Source organism: Pongo pygmaeus, chromosome 9 (genome assembly GCF_028885625.2).
Source record: "Pongo pygmaeus isolate AG05252 chromosome 9, NHGRI_mPonPyg2-v2.0_pri, whole genome shotgun sequence".
Taxonomy (NCBI): Eukaryota; Metazoa; Chordata; class Mammalia; order Primates; family Hominidae; genus Pongo; species Pongo pygmaeus.
Window position 1 is genome coordinate 128,091,235 of NC_072382.2, and position 19,010 is coordinate 128,110,244.

Sequence of the window (19,010 nt, forward strand, 5' to 3'; positions counted from 1 at the left end):
ATGTGATGAATGAGGGTACCTGTAGGGCATCCCTCAAATAGGGGGTTGGGCTGACTGGCATGGTCCTCGGGGGGTGATCTGGGCTGTAGATAGTGATGTGGACATCATGGAACAGGATGGCATCACCCCAGACGGTAGAGTAGGGGGCCAAGGAGGGAAGCTGGAGGGACCCCACCAACATTTAAGGGACAAACCAGAGAAGGGGACACTGAAGAGGTGCCCACAGAGACAGGAGAAAAGCCAGGAGAGTGTGGTGTCATGAAGCTAAGGAGGAAGTGATCACAGTGTCTGCTGGATTCAGTCCCAAGTGGGTCAGTGGTGGCCTCACTCATGAAGAGCAGTTTCAGTGGAATTTGAGGTGTAGACACTTGCAGAGAAGGAGAAGTGAATGGGAATAGAAACAGCTGGTAAACTGCCCACTCTGCCTTGAAAGTGGCCTTTGGGATCGGGCACTGTGGCTCACAGTTGTAATCCCAGGACTTTGGGAGGCCGAGGTGGGAAGATCGCTTGAGCCTACAAGTTCGAGACCAGCCTGGGCAACATGGCAAAATCCTGTCTCTACAAAAAATACAAAAATTAGCCAAGCGTGGTGGCATGCACCTGTAGTCCCAGCTATTAATATGTGGGAGGCTGAGGCAGGAGGATCACTTGAGCCTTGGAGGTTGAGGCTGCAGTGAGCTGTGTGAGGCACCACTGCTCTCCAGCCTGGGTGACAGAGTAAGACCCTGTCTCAAAAACAAAAAACAACAACAGAAAAAGTGGCCTTTGTGGAGAAGGATGAAAGGGAGGGAAGAAATGATGGAGGTGGGCCTTACTAATGGCAGGGGAGGAGATGTGCTACCAGTGAGGTAACAACAGAAGCCCCTGAGGTTGGGGTGAGTGGGCCAGGCCTAAGGCAGAAGCCAGAAGAGGAAGAAGGCGGTGCTGAAAGACAGGAAGGAACTTGCCAGGGACACACAGGAGGGACAAGCCGACATCCGGGTTGACCCTGTGAGGTTCCCCTAGGTGCCAGCCAGTTGCTCCCTTCAGCATAGACATTCCAATCTCAGGGCAAAAGGGAAAAGGCCTTCAAGTGTTTCTCATCCAGAAGCTGCTCCCTTCCACACAGTGAGTACTATGTTTATTAAGAAGCACTGAGGCCTGTAATCCCAGCACTGTGGGAGGTGGAGGTGGGCAGATCACCTCAGGTCGGGAGTTCGAGACCAGCCTGACCAACACGGAGAACCCCCGTCTCTAGTAAAAATACAAAATTAGCCGGGCATGGTGGCATGTGCCTGTAATTCCAGCTACTCAGGAGGCAGAGGCAGGAGAACTGCTTGAACCCTGGAGGCAGAGGTTGCAGTGAGCTGAGATTGTGCCATTGCACTCTAGCCTGGGCAACAAGAGTGAAACTCCGTCTCAAAAAAACAAAAACAAAAAAAAACACTGAGCAACTCTCCTGTCCTCCCACGGGGCTGTACTTCAAGCTGTGGGCAAGCCCTTACCATCGCCTCCGTGCATCTGTCTTCCCCACTGAGCTGTGCAGAGCTGGGACCAAGCCTTCTTCATCCTTGCCCCGACACAGCTGTCCCAACACTTGGCCCATACTTGGCGCAGTCAAGGCCTGTTTATCTGAGTGTTCCTCGAGTGTCCTTCCGCTCTGGCTGGAGCCTGAAGAACCATCCCTGGCCTCGGGGAATTTTTACTCTAAAGTGGGAGATAAGCAGCCAGAGCACAGGCTCTTTACAAGGAAAAGCACTATGGCCTTTGAGGGATGGAGGTGGGAAGGGCTGGGTGAAGCAAAGCTTTCCTGAATAAGCTGCAAAAATGGGCCTTGATCCCTTTGTAGCTCATAAGCACGATGACTGGGTGTTCACGCACATGTGTGAGATGTGCCTCCCTTAAACCTTGTTAAGGGTTGTTACCCGTGTGATGTGAAAAAAAAGAAAAAGGAAACAAACAAAAAAACCCCAAAAAATAGGCCTTGCTAGAAGAAGGGCGTTTTGCAGAGCAGAGTTGGGGAAAAGGAGGGCCCTGCGTGGAGGTGTACTTGGTAGAGTCAAAGCAAACTGGGCATTTGGGTGCAGTGCCAAGTGCCTGATCTACTTTATGTAGACTCATCTAATCCTTGCAAGAACAGCAGCAACCAGATACCATCATTTGATGAAGGAAGCAAGCCTAGAAAAGTTGCGTGACTTCACCAAGGCCACACAACTAGTAAGTGATGAGCGCTGGTTGTGAACCCAGGCGGTTACTCCAGAGCCCTCCCGGGATGGGCAGCTCATCCGCTTTGGCGGGCTGGTGAGAAAAGGAGGAAATCAGATTGGAGGAGGAGATCATGAATCTTACATGGCCTAATTAAACTACCTCCACCCTCCGGCATTTCGCGCACATAGTTTTAGGATAGTGTTTCCCATACTGGCATGCCCTGGAGCAAGACGCTCAGGAAGACATTCACATTTCTTGTAGAGTGAAACAAGTGTGGGGAATGCTCCGTTCCCTTCTCCCCAAGGTGCTTCACAGCGCTCACCAACATCTGAAGAGCTCTAAGAAGTGGGAGGCAAAGGCATCTCTTTCACCCAGGACTTCCCAGCATCTTGCCCACACCACGCTGTTTGCAGCGGCTCTGCAGTATACTGCAGCGCTGTTCATAACGCCCATGTGGGATCACCGCTTAGAGGAGCAAAGAAAGCACTTTGGCATAAGACCGGGTTTCCATCCTCATCGGCATCAACCAGTGTCTGGGACAGGAACTGGCGGCCGCTGCGGCCTGGCTTCCCAGCTGCCGCCCGGGTCTGCTCCTCCTACACTGCAGCCCTTTACACCCCTCGCTGTGTGTGTACTTTGGAAAAGTTGTTCCATCTCTCCAAGCTTCATGTTTCTCGTTTGTATAAAAGGAAAAAGGTATGAACACCCTCCTTGCAAGGTGTCAGGAGGATTAAATGGGTGGAATAGGGTGTTGTTTTCCCTTCTCCCCCGCCTAGAACAAAACCCAGGTTTCAGGTTGTCACGGTGGGCGCCGGGGGACCCTGGCCACAGGCTCCTCTCCGAGTTGCTGCGGACCGCCCCGACGCAGCTAGCGGAGAGGACGGGCGCCTGGAGTCATGCAGAAGCCAGGCTGGCCGGGGCTCCGGCTGCAGTGGACACACGGGCTGCCCCGTCCCGCGTCTCCCGCAGCCGGATCGTGCCCGAGAGTCTCCCGGGTCTGGACTGGGCCGGGCGGAGTGGGAGGGGCGGTGCGGCGGGCGGCGCTTCCGGAGAGCGGGGCCTGCGCGCTGCTCTTCCCCGCGGAGCCCGGGCAGTCCGCGCAGCCCGCATCGCGACTGGGCCCGCGCGCAGGTGAGCCCGGGGCGGGGTCGCGGGGGACCGGGAGGCGCAGCGGGGCTCCGTGGGGTGGGCAGGGCGGAGCGCGGCCGGCCTGGGCCCCGGAGTCCCGGCCCCACCGAGAGCCGCAGGGGTCCGCGCCGCCTCCAGTCCGGCCTTGCCCTGCCGGCGGCACATCCGCTTCCCTTCTCCTTCACCTTTCTGGCACCCGCAACACGCAAGCGGCATGAAAGGGCCCTCCGAGGAGGCTGTCACCTTTTCTGTCGCAAAGAAGCTTGCGCGGGGCGGCTCCCCTTTCGCTTGCCTCGCTGGAAGAGCCTGGCGGTCAGTGCGTTGTGGATATCGTTTCTCCTCACATTCTTCTCTGCTCCGGTCACAGCCTCTTCTTCTGCTCTTTGGGTTGTCATTGTGGCAGTGATTCAGCAAGTGCATAATATTAGTTAGGGTTAGGGACCTATCGAGGCATTACACCAGTCATGAGCAGCTACACACGGGCTGGGCAGCCACTGTGCCAACGACTAGGGTGACCGCGGTGGACCAGACAGATCCGGTCCTCTGGTCCCCAGGGGACAGAGAGGTACGTTAGAACCACAGCACACCCTAGAAGTGCAACACAGAGGGGGAAGTGTGGAGAACTCCCGTTGAAACACCAAACCTAGGGGACACCAGGGTCAGGAATGACTCAGAGGGAACCACATCTAGTTATTTTTTAGATTTAAAAGAGTTGATATGTAGGCACACAAATCGTAAGTGTACAGCTCAACCATTTTCCATAACACGCACTTTTCCTGATTCAGAGCAATAAATAAAACATGACTACATCCCTGGCTTCTAACGCCATAAAATAGGTTTGCCTGTTTTGAATTTTCCATCCATGGAATCATACATCATGTACTTCTTTTTTTTTTTTATTTTTTGAGAGGGAGTTTCGCTTTTGTCCTCCAGGCTGGAGTGCAGTGGCACAATCTCCGTTCACTGCAACCTCCGCCTCGTGGGTTCAAGCGATTCTCCTGCCTCAGCCTCCCGAGTAGCTGGGATTACAGGCGCCTGCCACCACCCCCGGCTAATTGTTGCATTTTCAGTAGCGACGGGGTTTCGCCATATTGGCCAGGGTGGTCTCGAACTCGTGAACTCAGGTGATCCACCTGCCTCAGCCTTCCAGAGTGCTGAGATTACAGGTGTGAACCACCGCGGCCAGCCCTTCATGTACTCTTAGGTGTGTGACATCTGACATTCAGTATGTTTTGTGATATTCACCCATGTTTAGTTAGCAGTTTATTCTTGTTCGTGTATAATATTCCATTGTATGGCTAGACCACAGTTTATCCATTCTACTGGACACGGGTTGATGGACAGTCATTTCCACTGTGGGGTTATTTTGTATCTTGCTGCTACAGACATTCTTGTGAATGTCTTTTGGTAAACATCTGTAAGCAGGCGGGGAACACTGGCTCACACCTGTAATCCCAGCACTTTGGGAGGCCGAGGCAGGCGGATTACGAGGTCAGGAGTTCGAGACCAGCCTGGCCAATATGGTGAAACCCCGTCTCTACTAAAAATACAAAAATTAGCCAGGCTTGATGGCGGGTGCTGGTAGTCACAGCTATTTGGGAGGCTGAGGCAGGAGAATCGCTTGAACCCGGGAGGCAGAGGTTGCAGTGAGCCGAGATTATGCCACTGCACTCCAGCCTGGGCGACAGAGGGAGACTCCGTCTGAAAAACAAACAAACAAACAAAAAAAAACAAACCTGTAAGCACTGCTGTTTGAGTATATTCCTAGGACTGAAATTGCTGATGTGTGTATGCTCATCTTAGTCTATGGCCAAACACTTCTCCAAAGTAGTTGTACGGTTTACATGCCCACCGGCAGTGTTCGAGTTTCCATTCCTGCACACTCTTACCACTACTTGGTAGTCTTTTTCTCTGTAGCCATTTGGCTGAGTGCCCAGCAGTGATACACTGAGGTTTTAGTTTGCATTTCTCTGATGACTAATGAACTGTTTTTATGTCTATTGCTCATTTGAATATTCTTTTTGTGAAGTGCCTGCTCAATTCTTCTGCTCATTTTTCTGTCGTCTTACTAGTTCCATTGAGTCCTTGAAATATTTGTGATATAAGACATTTATTGGATATATGTATGTGTGTATATATATATACATATATTATTTTATTTTATTTTTGAGACAGAGTCTCTGTCACCCAGGCTGCAGTGCAATGGTGCAGTCTCAGCTCACTGCAACCTCCGTCTCCCGGGTTCAAGCGATTCTCCTGCTTTAGCCTCCTGAGTAGCTGGGATTACAGGCACCAGCCACCAAACCCAGCTAATTTTTGTATTTTTAGTAGAGATGGGGTTTCATCATGTTGGCCAGGCTGGTCTCGAACTCCTGACCTAGTAATCCGCCTGCCTCGGCCTCCCAAAGTGCCGGGATTACAGGTGTGAGCCACTGTGCCCAGCCCTGGATATATATTTTTAAACATTTTATCCCTTGGGAGATTGCCTTTTCATTCTCCTATTTATGTCTTTTGATGAACAGAAGTTCTTCATTCTAATGATTTTTATTTTATCATTTTTTTCCCCTTATAGTTGTATTATTTGAGTCTTGTTTTTAAAAAATCTTCCCTAGCAAGAAGACTCAGATAAAAGTAAAATTAAAGCTGGGCATGGTGGCTCACGCCTGTAATCCCAGCACTTTGGGAGGCTGAGGTGGGCAGATCACTTGAGGCCAGGAGTTAGAGACCAGCTTGGCCAACAAAGCAAGATCCTGTCTGTACCAAGAAAAATTAAAAAATGAAAAAAATAAACTAGGTAGGTGTGGTGGCTCACATCTGTAATTCCAGCTACTCTAGAGGTTGAGATGGAAGACTACTTGAGCCTTGGAGGTTGAGGCTGCAGTGAGCTGTAATCACAACACTGCACTCCAGCCTGGGTGACAGAGCAAGACCCTCTCTGGAAAAAAAAAAAAAGGTGGGGCGTGGTGGCTCATGCCTGTATGTAATCCCAGCACTTTGGGACGTTGAGGCGGGCCAATCACTTGAGGTCATGAGTTCCAGACCAGCCTGGCCAACATGGTAAAACCCCGTGTCTACTAAAAATACAAAAATTAGCTGGACGTGGTGGCGAGCGCCTGTAGTCCTAGCTACTCAGGAGGCTGAGGCACAAGAATCACTTGAACCCAGGAGGCAGAGGTTGCAGTGAGCTGAGATTGTGCCACTGCACTCCAGCCTGGGGAATGGAGTGAGTCTGTCTGAAAAAAAAAAGAAAGTCATGGGTCCTTCCCACAGTCCCAGGTGTGAACACAGGGGCCCACCCTAGGTCTGCACCATAGTCTACAAACCTCTTTGAGAACACTGTATTGTGTCTATCAAGCTATAAATGAATTATATTCAGGACTTTAAGTGACATTGTCCTGCAAACCATAATTAATCCTACCTAAATGTTTTAGCAAGTGTTTGAGAACAAAACAGCCTTTGAAACCAAAATTATTTTAAATGTAAAGTCAAAGTGAGGTAAAGTGTAGATGGTAATTTATTTATTTAAAGATGTAAAAACTATTTCAAACAATTTGAACCTTTAAACAGACCAGTTTTTAGCACTCAACTGAAATCCAATACTTTCTCCATTCATTGGCCTGATCTAATCAGACATAGTGTAGTAGTTTCCTATTGCTGCTGTAACAAATTGCCACAAACTTAGTGGCCTCAAGCAACACACATTGATTATCCTACCGTTCTAAGATGGATCAGCGAGGTCGTGCTCCTTCTGAAGGCTCCAGGAAAGAACCCATGGACTTGTCTTTTCCAGCTTCTAGAGGCCACCTGCATCCCACTGGCACCTGCTTCCCTTGGCACAGCTCTTTTGTCTGCCTCAGACCTTCCTACCTCCCTCTTGAAAGGATCTTTGTGGTTACATTAGGCTCACCTGGGTAATCCAGGCATCCCTCCCCATCACAAGGTTCTTAATCACAGCTGCCAAATCCCCTTTTGCCATGGAAGGTAACATATTCTCAGTTCCAGGGATTAGGATGTGGGCCTCTTTGTGGGCCACTATTCTGTCTACCCCAGATAGTGATTCCTGCTTAACAGAAATCGAATATGAACTCTAGGAGATACATATTCTAATTATATGCCTTCACAGGCTCCAGTACATTCCCTATATAATAGAAATTGGAGACCAGTTTGATATTGGATACTAAATACACTTTGGATTTTTTTTTTTTGAGACTTGAGTCTTGCTCTGTTGCCCAGGCTGGAGTGTAGTGACATGATCTCAGCTCACTGCAACCCCACCTCCCGGGTTCAAGCGATTCTCCTGCCTCAGCCTCCTTAGTAGCTGGGATTACAGGCACGCACCACCACGCTTAGCTAATTTTTGTATTTTTAGTAGAGACAGGGTTTCACCATGTTGGCCAGGCTGATCTCAAATTCCTGACCTCATGATCCACCCACCTTGGCCTCCCAAAGTGCTGGGATTACAGGCATGAGCCACTGTGCCCGGCCCACTTTGGATTTTATACAGCAAAACTCCATAATGTTTTCTTTACATCAATTTCTGCACATAATATTGGAAAAGCATTCTAGAAAGCGCTAAAGGTATTGTGCTACTTCTTTTCTGAAGAAATCCTTTACTAATTTTCTTTTCTTTATTTTTTTGAGATCGAGTCTCGCTCTGTCACCCAGGCTGGAGCGCAGTGGTGCGATCTTGGCTCACTGCAGCCTCTGCCTCCCAGGTTCAAGGGATTCTCCAGCCTCAGCCACCCAAGTAGCTAGGATTACAGGTGTGCGACATCATGCCTGGCTAATTTTTGTATTTTTAGTAGAGACAGGGTTTTGACGTGTCGGCCAGGCTGGTCTTGAACTCCTGAGCTCACATGATCTGCCCACCTCGGCCTCCCAAAGTGCTGGGATTACAGGGGAGCACCAGCACACCCGGCTAAATTTTGTATTTTTAGTAGAGAAGGGGTTTCGACAGGCTGGTCTGGAACTCCTGAGCTTACATGATCTGCCCACCTCAGCCTCCCAAAGTGCTGGGATTACAGGCATGAGCCACTGAGCCCATCCCCTTTACTAATTTTCTATCAAGTCATAGTTCTTACAAAGTGGGTATTTTTGGTATGATTCTACTTTATGAATTTTTTCAAAGCACAAAGAAAGCGACTGTGTATTAGACCACACAGCAAATCAGAGAATAGGCAGAGCTAGTGAGTACAGCTTCCAGTTGGAGATTTGGGTTCATTACCTTACCTACTTGTCAACCACATCTCAAGATATGATGACAGTTACCAGGTCTTGGAAAGATTAACACGTGTTTGAATGTCTGACAGTTCCACAGCTCCAGCTACAAAAGAACTGAAAAGGAACAGGGAAGGTGTGTGGCGTCTTGGATTCCAGGAAGTAGGCAGTGTGTATGGTTACTGGAATTTACCTGCCATCTTGCTCAATTATCCTGTCAAAGGTGCTGTTATTTTTCTCTTTAAAACGTTTCCATGTTTCTCATGAGGGCTTATACCACCCCACTTCTAGTGGCATATACTGCTGGACAACTGGATTTCTTCTTAACCAAGCAACGGACAAGCAGTTTCCCCCAATCAGCATGTGTTGCCAAAAGGGCAAGTCATTTCATAAAATGAGAAACTAAAACTTTTAAATCTACATATATTAAGTAGATTAACATATTATGTTAATTTTTAACCTTTAGAATATTTAAAAATCAAATGATGCTCTAGTTTACAAGTGCACCAAGGCCAAATAATTAATATTAAAATTAAAACAGAATTGAAAAAATATTTAAATAATGCAAAAACCAAGTGACATCATGTTTACTACTGGGGGCAAAAAGGCATCCTGAACGGCCCTAGCTGCAGCCTGCCACTTAGGCTGTCTGAAATCCCAAGCATATTAGGAAAGAAAAGAAACTCATATACATACTCATAGTCAACTTCCAGTGCCTTTTTGGTGGCTTCACATTTAGCTGTGTTGCTTTTTCAGATGTCTTCTCTGGTTCCTGTACCCATTCCAACTCTTTGCTCTGCCTCCTTTGCTGCTATGGTTTAAGTTCTACTTCTTTTTTGAACTTTGATATATGATCACAAATCCTCAGCATCCCTTGTCTTCTGCGCATCAGTGAACAAAGCATTAATGTGCAGCATAGAATGACATTCTTTAATTTTTTTTTTTTTTCTTTTTTTGAGACGAAGTTTCGCTCTTGTTGCCCAGGCTGGAGTGCAGTGGTATAATCTCAGCTCACTGCAACCTCTGCCTCCAGGTTCAAGAGATTCTTCTGCCTCAGCCTCCCAAGTAGCTGGGATTATAGGCGCCCGCCACCATGCCCAGCTAATTTTTATATTTTCAGGAGAGAGAGGGGTTTTACCATGTTGGCCAGGCTAGGCTTGAACTCCTGACCTCAGGTGATCCGCCACCTTGGCCTCCCAAAGCTAGGATTACAGGCGTGAGCCATTGTGCCTGGCCACATTCTGTAAATTTTGCAACCTTTTATTTTAGTGTGTCTAATAATACTTGCTTCCATGAGTTCTCAGGTTTGTTTTGATCTCACAGATCCACCAAAGAGAAAGCAGCCCTGTGCCAGTTGCTCTGCCAGCCTTTCACAGGAGAAGTGTCACTAGAATACTACAGCCCCCGCAGGCTCTGCTCCACAGAAACTTAAGGCTGAAAGAGTGTCCACCATCAGGGACATCCTCTGTCACTACGGTGGGAAGACAACATGGCAGGTTGCCTTTCCAAGGCATTCTTGGGCCTTTGTATTTCCATATAAATTTAGAAGCAGTCTGACAACCTCCCCACCAAAAAACCTAAAAACCAAAAATCTTCTAGACTTTGGAACAGCACTGAATTAACGATCCGTTTGGGAAACATTAACATTACAAGTTTTATAAACCATGAACATAATATATCCCTCCAATAGCTAGATTATTTTATATACATAGCCCACATTTTCTAAGCATTTATTACATGCCACACACCACTAAGACTTTACATAAATTATTTCATTTAATCTTCACAATAATGCTGAGAAGGAGGCTCTAGTATTTCCATCTCACGGATGGAGAAACTGGAGTTTAGCAAGGTGACCAAAGGCCACGGTTAACCAGAGATGAGAATCAGGCACTCTACCTGCAATCTGCAGTCTTTACCACTTTTTGACATGACCTTCCTGAGCTGACGGCTGCAGAAGCGATGGGTCTATGGTTGGAGTTATTCAGGAGGAGGCAGACTTGGAGGAAAAGTCTCCCAAGAGTTCCTGCGTGTGCTATCTTTCTACCGTTCAGCTTCTGTCTATCTGGATACATAATTATTTGTCCAAATAGCAACTGTCCTTCTTCTGCCATTTCAGGCCTTACATAGGAAGTCCTTCTAAAGAGCTGCCTGCCAGCTGCCCTTCCCCAGATCCCGAATATCCTCCTGACCAGGTGGAGCAGAGAACAGTCCCTCAGCTGGTCATGCTGAGCTCATACCCTGTAAGTCTGACCACACTACACAGCTCTGGCTTTATCTAGAATCCAGCTCCAATCACAGTCGTGTCTGGCCCTAATCTCATGAAGAATGAAGGACCCATTTAGAGAGCAAGCCTCTGTCAGGCATTAGGAGAGAAACAGAACTTCCCAGAGCTCATCCACGGGGAATGAGAGCAGGGTAAGTGCAGCCTTTGTGATTCTCTCTCTCTGCCCTCTGTAGGATGGCTGCTCCATGAGGTCAAGACTGGGTCTCCTCCCTCCTCCCCCTTCACCAATGCCTGGTCTCACGGGGCTAGTTTTGACCCCCACGCTATGGCATCATCGACCTCCCTCCCAGCTCCTGGCTCTCGGCCTAAGAAGCCTCTAGGCAAGATGGCTGGTGAGTGGAACCGGACTCGCGACTCTGCTGTGTTCCTGAGTGTAGTGCTCAGCCTCCATAGGGCGCGGTGAGAGGCCTGCCTGGTCCAAACTCAGAGAGACGCAGGAAGGCTGACGTGGGGAACTCCTGACCTGACTTCAGGGCCTGCATGCTTTGTGGAGAGTGAGGAGGGGAGGCCTGTGTCAGCTCAGCCGGATCTTTATCCTTTTGGCTCAAAGGTTTTCCAGGCCTGCTCAGCTAGCTTTCCTAGCCTGGAAACCACTGTGCTGAGTGCTTAACACTGTCTCTTGTCGTCCAAATCTTTGTTCCAGAACCATTTAGAGGAGAAGCCAAGCAGAGAGAGAAAATGAATCAATCCCCACCACAACTATCTGTCCTTATCAAGGGCTGGGGAAGCTGAATTTTCATCTCCTTATGGAGTCCCTACAACACACCTGACACTGCATTATCTCAGTTAACTTTCAGCAACTAAGACAAACCCATTTTACAGATGAGGGAATGGAGACACAGACTAACTTGCTGAAGGTCATACAGAAAGTGAGCCACAGGTCCACAGTCAAAGCTGTGTCCCTGACTTGAGTGTGGGTTCTGAATCACGAAGCTCTCCGCTCCTCAGCAACTCTGAGCAGTAGCCTCTTCCCCATTTAGCGACAATCTAGGATTTCTTGGGGCCAAACACATGCCAGTCCTCCGTACCCCTTCCTTCCTGTATAGGTAGCCCTTCCTAATCTAAGTCCACCTTCCCTCAGTGCTGGAAGTGGGCTTCGGGACTGATGGATCCTTGCTAGCATAATGTAGCTCTGCCTGCAGACTCCCGGGTGGTTGACTAGTCAGCTCTAGTAGGAAGTTGTGCTTAAGGTGGGCTGGGGGTACCAGATATCAAAGGGCCTGGGAGTAGTGCAAGGCCATTTCTCTTAACCAGGCTGGTGGAACACTCTCACATAAGGATTCCAGAGTTCTGACACGTGTCTGAAACCTTTACCTTTAGAGGGCACTTTTAGGCAAGTCCCAAAAGATATATAAAAATAGCAGAGTGCTGGGCGCAGTGGCTCACGCCTGTAATCCCAGCACTTTGGGAGGCTGAGGCGGGCAGATCACGAGGTCAGAAGTTCAAGACCAGCCTGACCAACATGGTGAAACCCCGTCTCTACTAAAAATACAAAAATTAGCCAGGCGTGGTGGTGCGTGCCTGTAACCCCAGCTACTCAGGAGGCTGAGGCAGGAGAATCGCTTGAACCTGGGAGGCAGAGGTTGCAATGAACCAAGATTGCGCCACTGTACTCCAGCCTGGGTGAGAGTGAGACTCTGTCTCAAAAAAAAAAAAAAAAAAAAAAAAAAATAGTGGAGCAACAGGTCAATGAGAATAAGATGTTTCCCAGTGCAAGGAAGTGGGCTGCAGTCTGTCTGTCCTCCCTACGAGGTGGGGCTCCTTCCTGTGTGGGCAGTGAGAGGGCACCTGGTAACATACAGGCCTGAGCAGTGTTTCTCCCCCACAGACTGGTTCAGGCAGACCCTGCTGAAGAAGCCCAAGAAGAGGCCCAACTCCCCAGAAAGCGCCTCCAGTGATGCTTCACAGCCTACCTCACAGGACAGCCCGCTACCCTCAAGCCTCAGCTCAGTCACGTCTCCCAGCCTGCCACCCACACACGCGAGTGACAGCAGCAGTAGTCGCTGGAGCAAAGACTATGACGTCTGCGTGTGCCACAGTGAGGAAGACCTGGTGGCCGCCCAGGACCTGGTCTCCTACTTGGAAGACAGTACTGCCAGCCTGCGCTGCTTCCTGCAACTCCGGGATGCGACCCCAGGTGGCGCTATCATGTCTGAGCTGTGCCAGGCACTGAGCAGTAGTCACTGCCGGGTGCTGCTCATCACGCCAGGCTTCCTTCAGGACCCCTGGTGCAAGTACCAGATGCTGCAGGCCCTGACCGAGGCCCCAGGGGCTGAGGGCTGCACCATCCCCCTGCTGTCAGGCCTCAGCAGAGCTGCCTACCCACCTGAGCTCCGATTCATGTACTACGTTGATGGCAGGGGCCCTGATGGTGGCTTTCGTCAAGTCAAAGAAGCTGTCATGCGTTGTAAGCTACTACAGGAGGGAGAAGGGGAATGGGATTCAGCTACAGTATCTGATCTACTTTGACTTTTAGGAGACAGCCCTGTAGCCTGGTAGTTCAAAGTGCAGCTTCTGGAAAAGGCTGTTGGGGTTTGTATCCTGGCTCCTGCACTTATTAACCCATAAAAAGTAACTTGGTCAAGTTACTCACCCCCTCTGTGTTTCCTCACTGACCACCAGGTTTCTATTGCTATGAAATGAGAACAGTATATACACTAAGGGCTCAGAACATGGCCTAGCACATGTATTCATAAGAGGCAGAGCCTAGCACAAATCAGGTCCTCAATAAGGTAATAGCTAGTAGTAGTAACAGTAATAACATTAGGTTTCTCTGAGATCAGGCTGGAGATGTCCATCAAGAGCTGGGAAGGTGCCAGGAGGGACATTGGTTTAGTAAGGCAAAATGATGCAAAATAATAAGAAAGAAGTGCATATAATGTATCTGGGGAGGGCCATGCTATTGCAGTAGGTTTGGAAGTGTGGTAATAGATAAAAAGATAGAAGAGGCAGGACCTGTTGGGGAAAACAGAGATGCTGGGTTTGGGAGGTGTGACAACGCTGTGATTGGTCTCTTTCAGATCTGCAGACACTCAGCTGACACGTGTTATATCATGGGACCCTGGAAGTTGGAGTAAAGCTGGAAACAGAAAACCCATGCAGGGCCTTGGATTCCCACAGATGTGACAAGAGATATAGGGAGTGAGTTGCAGCGCTTTGCTCGTGACCCTGGGATCAGAGCACCCATCAGGCTTCCATTACTGTGGGCTCCCTAAGGAGACCATGGAGAGGTTGGGGACTCCCCCAGGAAGGCCGTGAAGCTGGGGATTCCCCCGAGGAAAGCCATGAGGAAGCTGGGGACTCCCCAAGAAGGCCATGAGGAAGCCAGAAATTGGAGGTAGTAGGAGGTGGTACTGATCAGTGATGGCCAGCAGGGCTCATCTCCTGCCTAACTGGACAGGAAGCCTGGCACCCACTTCTGTCTTCCCCTGGAACTGGGCACTGGCGTACACTGGTATCCCTCCTAAAGAGGTGACTCACCTGACTGATCAGCAAGAAGCCTAGATTGCAGGCCTCACCATGGATGGTCTTCCCAGTTGCCTGGGGAAATCCCGGAATGGGAGCCAGGAGAAAGCAACAAGAATCCAGTCCTTCACACTCACACTACTCTGTTCCTCTTCCCAGAGACATCGATTCACTTCAGAAAGCTGTAGGGAAGATGCAGTCAGCACTGCACTGTATTTTTTATTTATTGCCTAAGTGCCATTAAAGACACAAACCTAGAAGCCTAGAAGCCATCTGAATATGGGGGTGGGGTGGTGGACGGAACAAGTGAAGAGATGGGAAGCCAGGGCTCAGGGTTCAACGCCTTCACCTGAGATCACAAGCCTATGGATGCTGTGACATCTGGGAGCTTCATCAGTGGTCTGGCTAAAGCTGATACTTTCACAGTCACCATCATCACCTTTGGACTGGGAAGAATCAGCATTTTTCTTCTGGCAGACGACTGTATTCCTTATAGGACAGGCAAGGTTTCATTCATCTGTTCTCAGTAAGTTTGTTGTTGAACTGAAATGAATTTCATTATTTCCTCCAGTGTGTACTTTTGTGCCCCCCTCTCACTTCTCCCTATCATGACCCCTCTTTTGCTGAAAAAAAGTTTTATTATTTTTTCTATCTCTAGTTCTAGAAAGAGAAAATTTATTTTTTAAATTATAAATTATTTTGCCGGGCGCCATGGCTCACACCTGTAATCTCAGCACTTTGGGAGGCCGAGGCGGGTGGATCACCTGAGGTCAGGAGTTCAAGACCAGCCTGGCCAATATGGTGAAACCCCGTCTCCACTAAAAAAAAAAATCAGCTGGGTATGGCGGCAGGTGCCTGTAATCTCAACTACTCAGGAGGTTGAGGCAGGAGAATTGCTTGAACCTGGGAGGTGGAGATTGCAGTGAGCCGAAATCACGCCACTGCACTCCAGCCTGGGCAACTGAGCGAGACTCTGTCTCAAAAAAAAAGTCCGGGCATGGTGGCTCATGCCTGTAATCCCAGTACTTTGGGAGGCCGAGGTGGGCAGAACACAAGGTCAAGAGATCGAGACCATCCTGGCCAACATGGTGAAACCCCGTCTCTACTAAAAATACAAAAATTAGCTGGGCGTGGTGGCGTGGGCCTGTAGTCCCAGCTACTCGGGAGGCTGAGGCAGTAGAATTGCTTGAACCTGGGAGGGGGAGGTTGCAGTGAGCCGATATCACACCACCGCACTCCAGCCTGGGCGACAGAGTAAGACTCCATCTCAAAAAAAAAGAAAAAAAAATTATTTTATTATGCACAAAAGGATTAACAAATAATATGTCCACTCATGTGCCTGCCACCCAATTTAAGAAGCAAAACCTTATCATCCCTTATAGTGGTCCCTTTGTGCCCTGAATTGCAGTCTCCCCTTCCCCCACCAGAAATAACCAGTATTTTGAATTTTGAACTTCTTGCTTTTAGCTTTTCTCTATACATTTACTATATATGTATGCACCTCCACCAGCATACTGTGTAGTTTTACATGGTTTTGTATTTTATGTAAACAGCGTTACAGTGTTTGTATTCTGCAGATTCCTTTCCTTGTTCACCATATGTGAGATTTATCCATGCGGATGGATGACATGCCACTTATTAATAATACACTTTCATCCCACGATGTAAATATGCCACCATTTAGTTACACATTCTTCTCCAAATGGATATTTGGTGTTCCTAGGTTTTTGCTATTAAAAACAATGAGCCGCTGAACTTTTTTGTACATTTTCACAAGCAAGATTTTCTAGGATTTAGCCTAGAAAATCCTGCTGGGGCTGGGCGTGGTGGCTCATGCCTGTAATCCTGGCACTTCGGGAGGCCGAGGCGGGCGCATCACTTGAGGTCAGGAGTTTGAGACCAGCCTGGCCAACATGGTGAAACCCTGTCTTTACTAAAAATACAAAAATTAGCCAGGTGTGGTGGTGCATGCCTGTAATCCCAGCTACTTGGGAGGCTGAGGCAGGAGAATTGCTTGAGCCTGGGAGGCAGAGGTTGCAGTGAGCTATCACACCACTGCACTCCAGCCTGGGTGACAGAGCGAGACTCCATCTCAAAAAAAAAAAAAAGGATATACATACTGTTTTTCTAGAAGATGCCACAGTTTCTTCCAAATTGGCTGTACCAATTTAAGTTCCTACAATTTGTGTTTAAGAGTTCCCACTTTTTCATGTTCTTGCTAACACTTAGAGTTATCAGATTTTTAAATGTTTGCTAATCTGGTGGGTGAAAACTGGTAACCTATTGTCATTTTTTTTCCTTTTCATCATTTTTATGGAAAAAAAAATCAAGCATATACTGAAAGGAAAAAGTTTGATGAATCCCTATGTGCCCGTCAGCTAGCTTCAACAATTACCAACTCTGAGCTACTCTTTTATCAATAATACCCCACTCATATCTCTCACTCCCCACAAGATCATTTGAAGCAAATCTCAGAGATCACTTTATTCCTAAATATTTAAGTATGCATCTCTAAATTATTAAAATTTTTTTGGTTTTGTTTTTTGTTTTTCTGAGACGGAATTTCACTCTTGTTGCCCAGGCTGGAGTGCAATGGCGCAATCTTGGCTCACTGCAACCTCTGTCTCCCAGGTTCAAGTGATTCTCCTGCCTAAGCCTGGGATTACAGGCATGCGCCACCACACCTGGCTAATTTTTGTATTTTTAGTAGAGATGGGGTTTCACCATATTGGCCAGGCTTGTCTTGAACTTCTGACCTCAGGTGATCCACCTGCCTCAGCCTCCCAAAGTGCTGGGATTACAGGTGTGAACCACCACGCCCAGCCTAAAACAATATTTTACCTTTTACTTTGTGCTTTTTGTGTTTTACTCAGGAAGTCCTCCCCTACATCTGTATTTTCTTCTGTATTTCTTTTCATATTTAGGTCTTTAATCCACCTGGATTTTTTGTTTGGGTTTTTGTTGTTCTTTAGTCAAAGATCTAATTCTTTTTTCTATTTGAATAATCATCATTGACTGACTAGTCCATCCTTACCCCACCCCTACTGATTATGTCACTGCTGTCACATATTGTCATATGTGGGGGGCTGTGACTGGGTTCTCCAGTCTCCTCCCTTTATCTGTTTGTGTATCCCTGTGCTGGTGCCACACTGGCTTGTTCACTGATGTTTTTAATAAGCCTGGACCATTTGTAGGTCAATTCTTCCTGCTCTTTTTATCCATCAAAAATCACTTTAACTTTTCTTGTTCCTTTACTCTTCCATATAAATTGTTTATTCAACCATCAGGTTCCAGGAAAAAGCCTGTTAGTATTTTCACTGGACTTACATGGAATTTATAGATTTTGAAGAAACAGATATTTTTATGAGTCTTCCTATTCATAAAAATAGTATGTCTCCATTTACTTATGTCTTTAAGTGTATTTCAATAAAGCTTTCTATCTTTTCCACATTGGTCAGCTCCTCTTTTTATTAGAATTATTCCTTAGCATTTCATATTTGCTGTTGCTGTTGTAAAGGGTAATTTTACATTTTTATCTATTACTGATATAAAGAATTGTAATTTATTTCACATATTGATCTAGTATTAAGCAGCATGCTGAATTACTTAATTCTATTAATTCTATATGACTATAAACTTTGCAGGGTCTTGCTGTTGTCCAGGCTGGAGTGCAGTGGCGTGATCATGGCTCACCACTGCCTCGACCTCCTGGGCCCAAGCAATGATTCTCCTATCTCAGCCCTCTGAGTAGCTGGGACCACAGGCCTGTGCCACCACTCCTGACTAATTTTTTTGTACTTTTTATAGAGATGGGGTTTTGCCATGTTGCCCAGGCTGGTCTTGAACTCCTGGGTTCAAGCCATCTGCCTGCCTGGGCTTCCCAAAGTGCTGGGATGACAGGTGTGAGCCACCACACCTGTCCTGTTGGATTTTCTATAAACAGTCATACAATTTGCAAAAGAAAACAAAAACTTTAGTTCCTTTTGTGGTTCCTAAGGCCTCCAATAAAACAAAGTGATAATAGCAGCCATCCTTGTCTCATTCCTTCCTTAAAAGGAATGCTTCACACATTTCTCCACTAAATGTGTGCGTTGTAGGTTTTCTGATACATAATTTTTTCTTTCTTTTTTTTTTTTTTTTTTTTTTTTTGAGACAGAGTCTTGCTCTGTCACCCAGGCTGGAGTGCAGTGGTGTGACCTTGGCTCACCTGCAACCTTTGCCTCCCAGGTTCAAGTGATTCTCCTGCCTCAGCCTCTCAAGTAGCTGGGACTACAGGTGCGTGTCACCACACCCAGATAATTTTTTGTATTTTTAGTAGAGACAGGGTTTCACCGTGTTAGCCAGGAGGGTCTCGATCTCCTGATCTGACGATCCACCCGCCTCTGCCTCCCAAAGTGCTGGAATTACAGGCATGAGCCACTGCGCCCAGCCTTTTTTTTTTTTTATTTGAAGAGTTTAAGATTGAAATTAATTGCTCCTCGAATGTTTGGTAGACTCATCTGTAATATCATTTGGGCCTAGAATATTCTGTTTTTTTTTGAGACGGAGTCTTGCTCTATTGCCCAGGCCGGAGTGCAGTGGGATTACACGCCTGAGCCACCATGCCCAGCCAGAATATTCTTTACTGTAAAATTTAAAGCTATAATTTCAATGTCTTGAAGAGTTATAGATCTATTTAGATTTTCCATTTCTCCTGGAGTCAATTTGGTATAAACAGTCAATAAAG

At 47.5% G+C, this 19,010-nt stretch overlaps 1 protein-coding gene and 1 pseudogene across 5 annotated transcripts; both read left to right on the forward strand.

Annotated features, from left to right (window-relative positions):
* Positions 1 to 1,816: 1,816 nt before the first annotated feature.
* On the forward strand, positions 1,817 to 1,914 carry LOC129009189 (small nucleolar RNA U13; annotated as a pseudogene).
* A 1,296-nt stretch (positions 1,915 to 3,210) lies between these two features.
* Positions 3,211 to 16,232, forward strand: TIRAP (TIR domain containing adaptor protein). Of its 5 annotated transcripts, none has more exons than XR_010127663.1 (5): positions 3,211 to 3,318; positions 10,652 to 10,775; positions 10,993 to 11,151; positions 12,648 to 13,351; positions 13,840 to 16,232. XR_010127663.1 is itself a non-coding variant. In XM_054441564.2 (5 exons), the coding sequence occupies exons 3-5, from the start codon at positions 11,085 to 11,087 to the stop codon at positions 13,857 to 13,859; spliced, it is 666 nt and encodes a 221-aa protein (XP_054297539.2). In that variant the 5' UTR covers positions 3,211 to 3,318; positions 10,652 to 10,775; positions 10,993 to 11,084; the 3' UTR covers positions 13,860 to 16,232. The 5 variants fall into 5 exon arrangements, 2 of the variants coding, with proteins under 2 accessions (XP_054297539.2, XP_063527674.1); XM_054441564.2 differs by having other exon boundaries at positions 12,648 to 13,226; XM_063671604.1 differs by lacking the exon at positions 10,652 to 10,775 and having other exon boundaries at positions 3,221 to 3,318; positions 12,648 to 13,226.
* The last annotated feature ends 2,778 nt before the right edge of the window (positions 16,233 to 19,010 follow it).

Excerpts from the sequence above, each read along its gene's own strand:
- TIRAP (XM_054441564.2), top strand. The coding sequence starts at position 11,085 with ATGGCATCATCGACCTCCCTCCCAGCTCCTGGCTCTCGGCCTAAGAAG. Across the intron at positions 11,152-12,647 it reads GCCTCTAGGCAAGATGGCTG|ACTGGTTCAGGCAGACCCTG; the intron begins GTGAGTGGAACC and ends TCTCCCCCACAG. Across the intron at positions 13,227-13,839 it reads CAAAGAAGCTGTCATGCGTT|ATCTGCAGACACTCAGCTGA; the intron begins GTAAGCTACTAC and ends GGTCTCTTTCAG.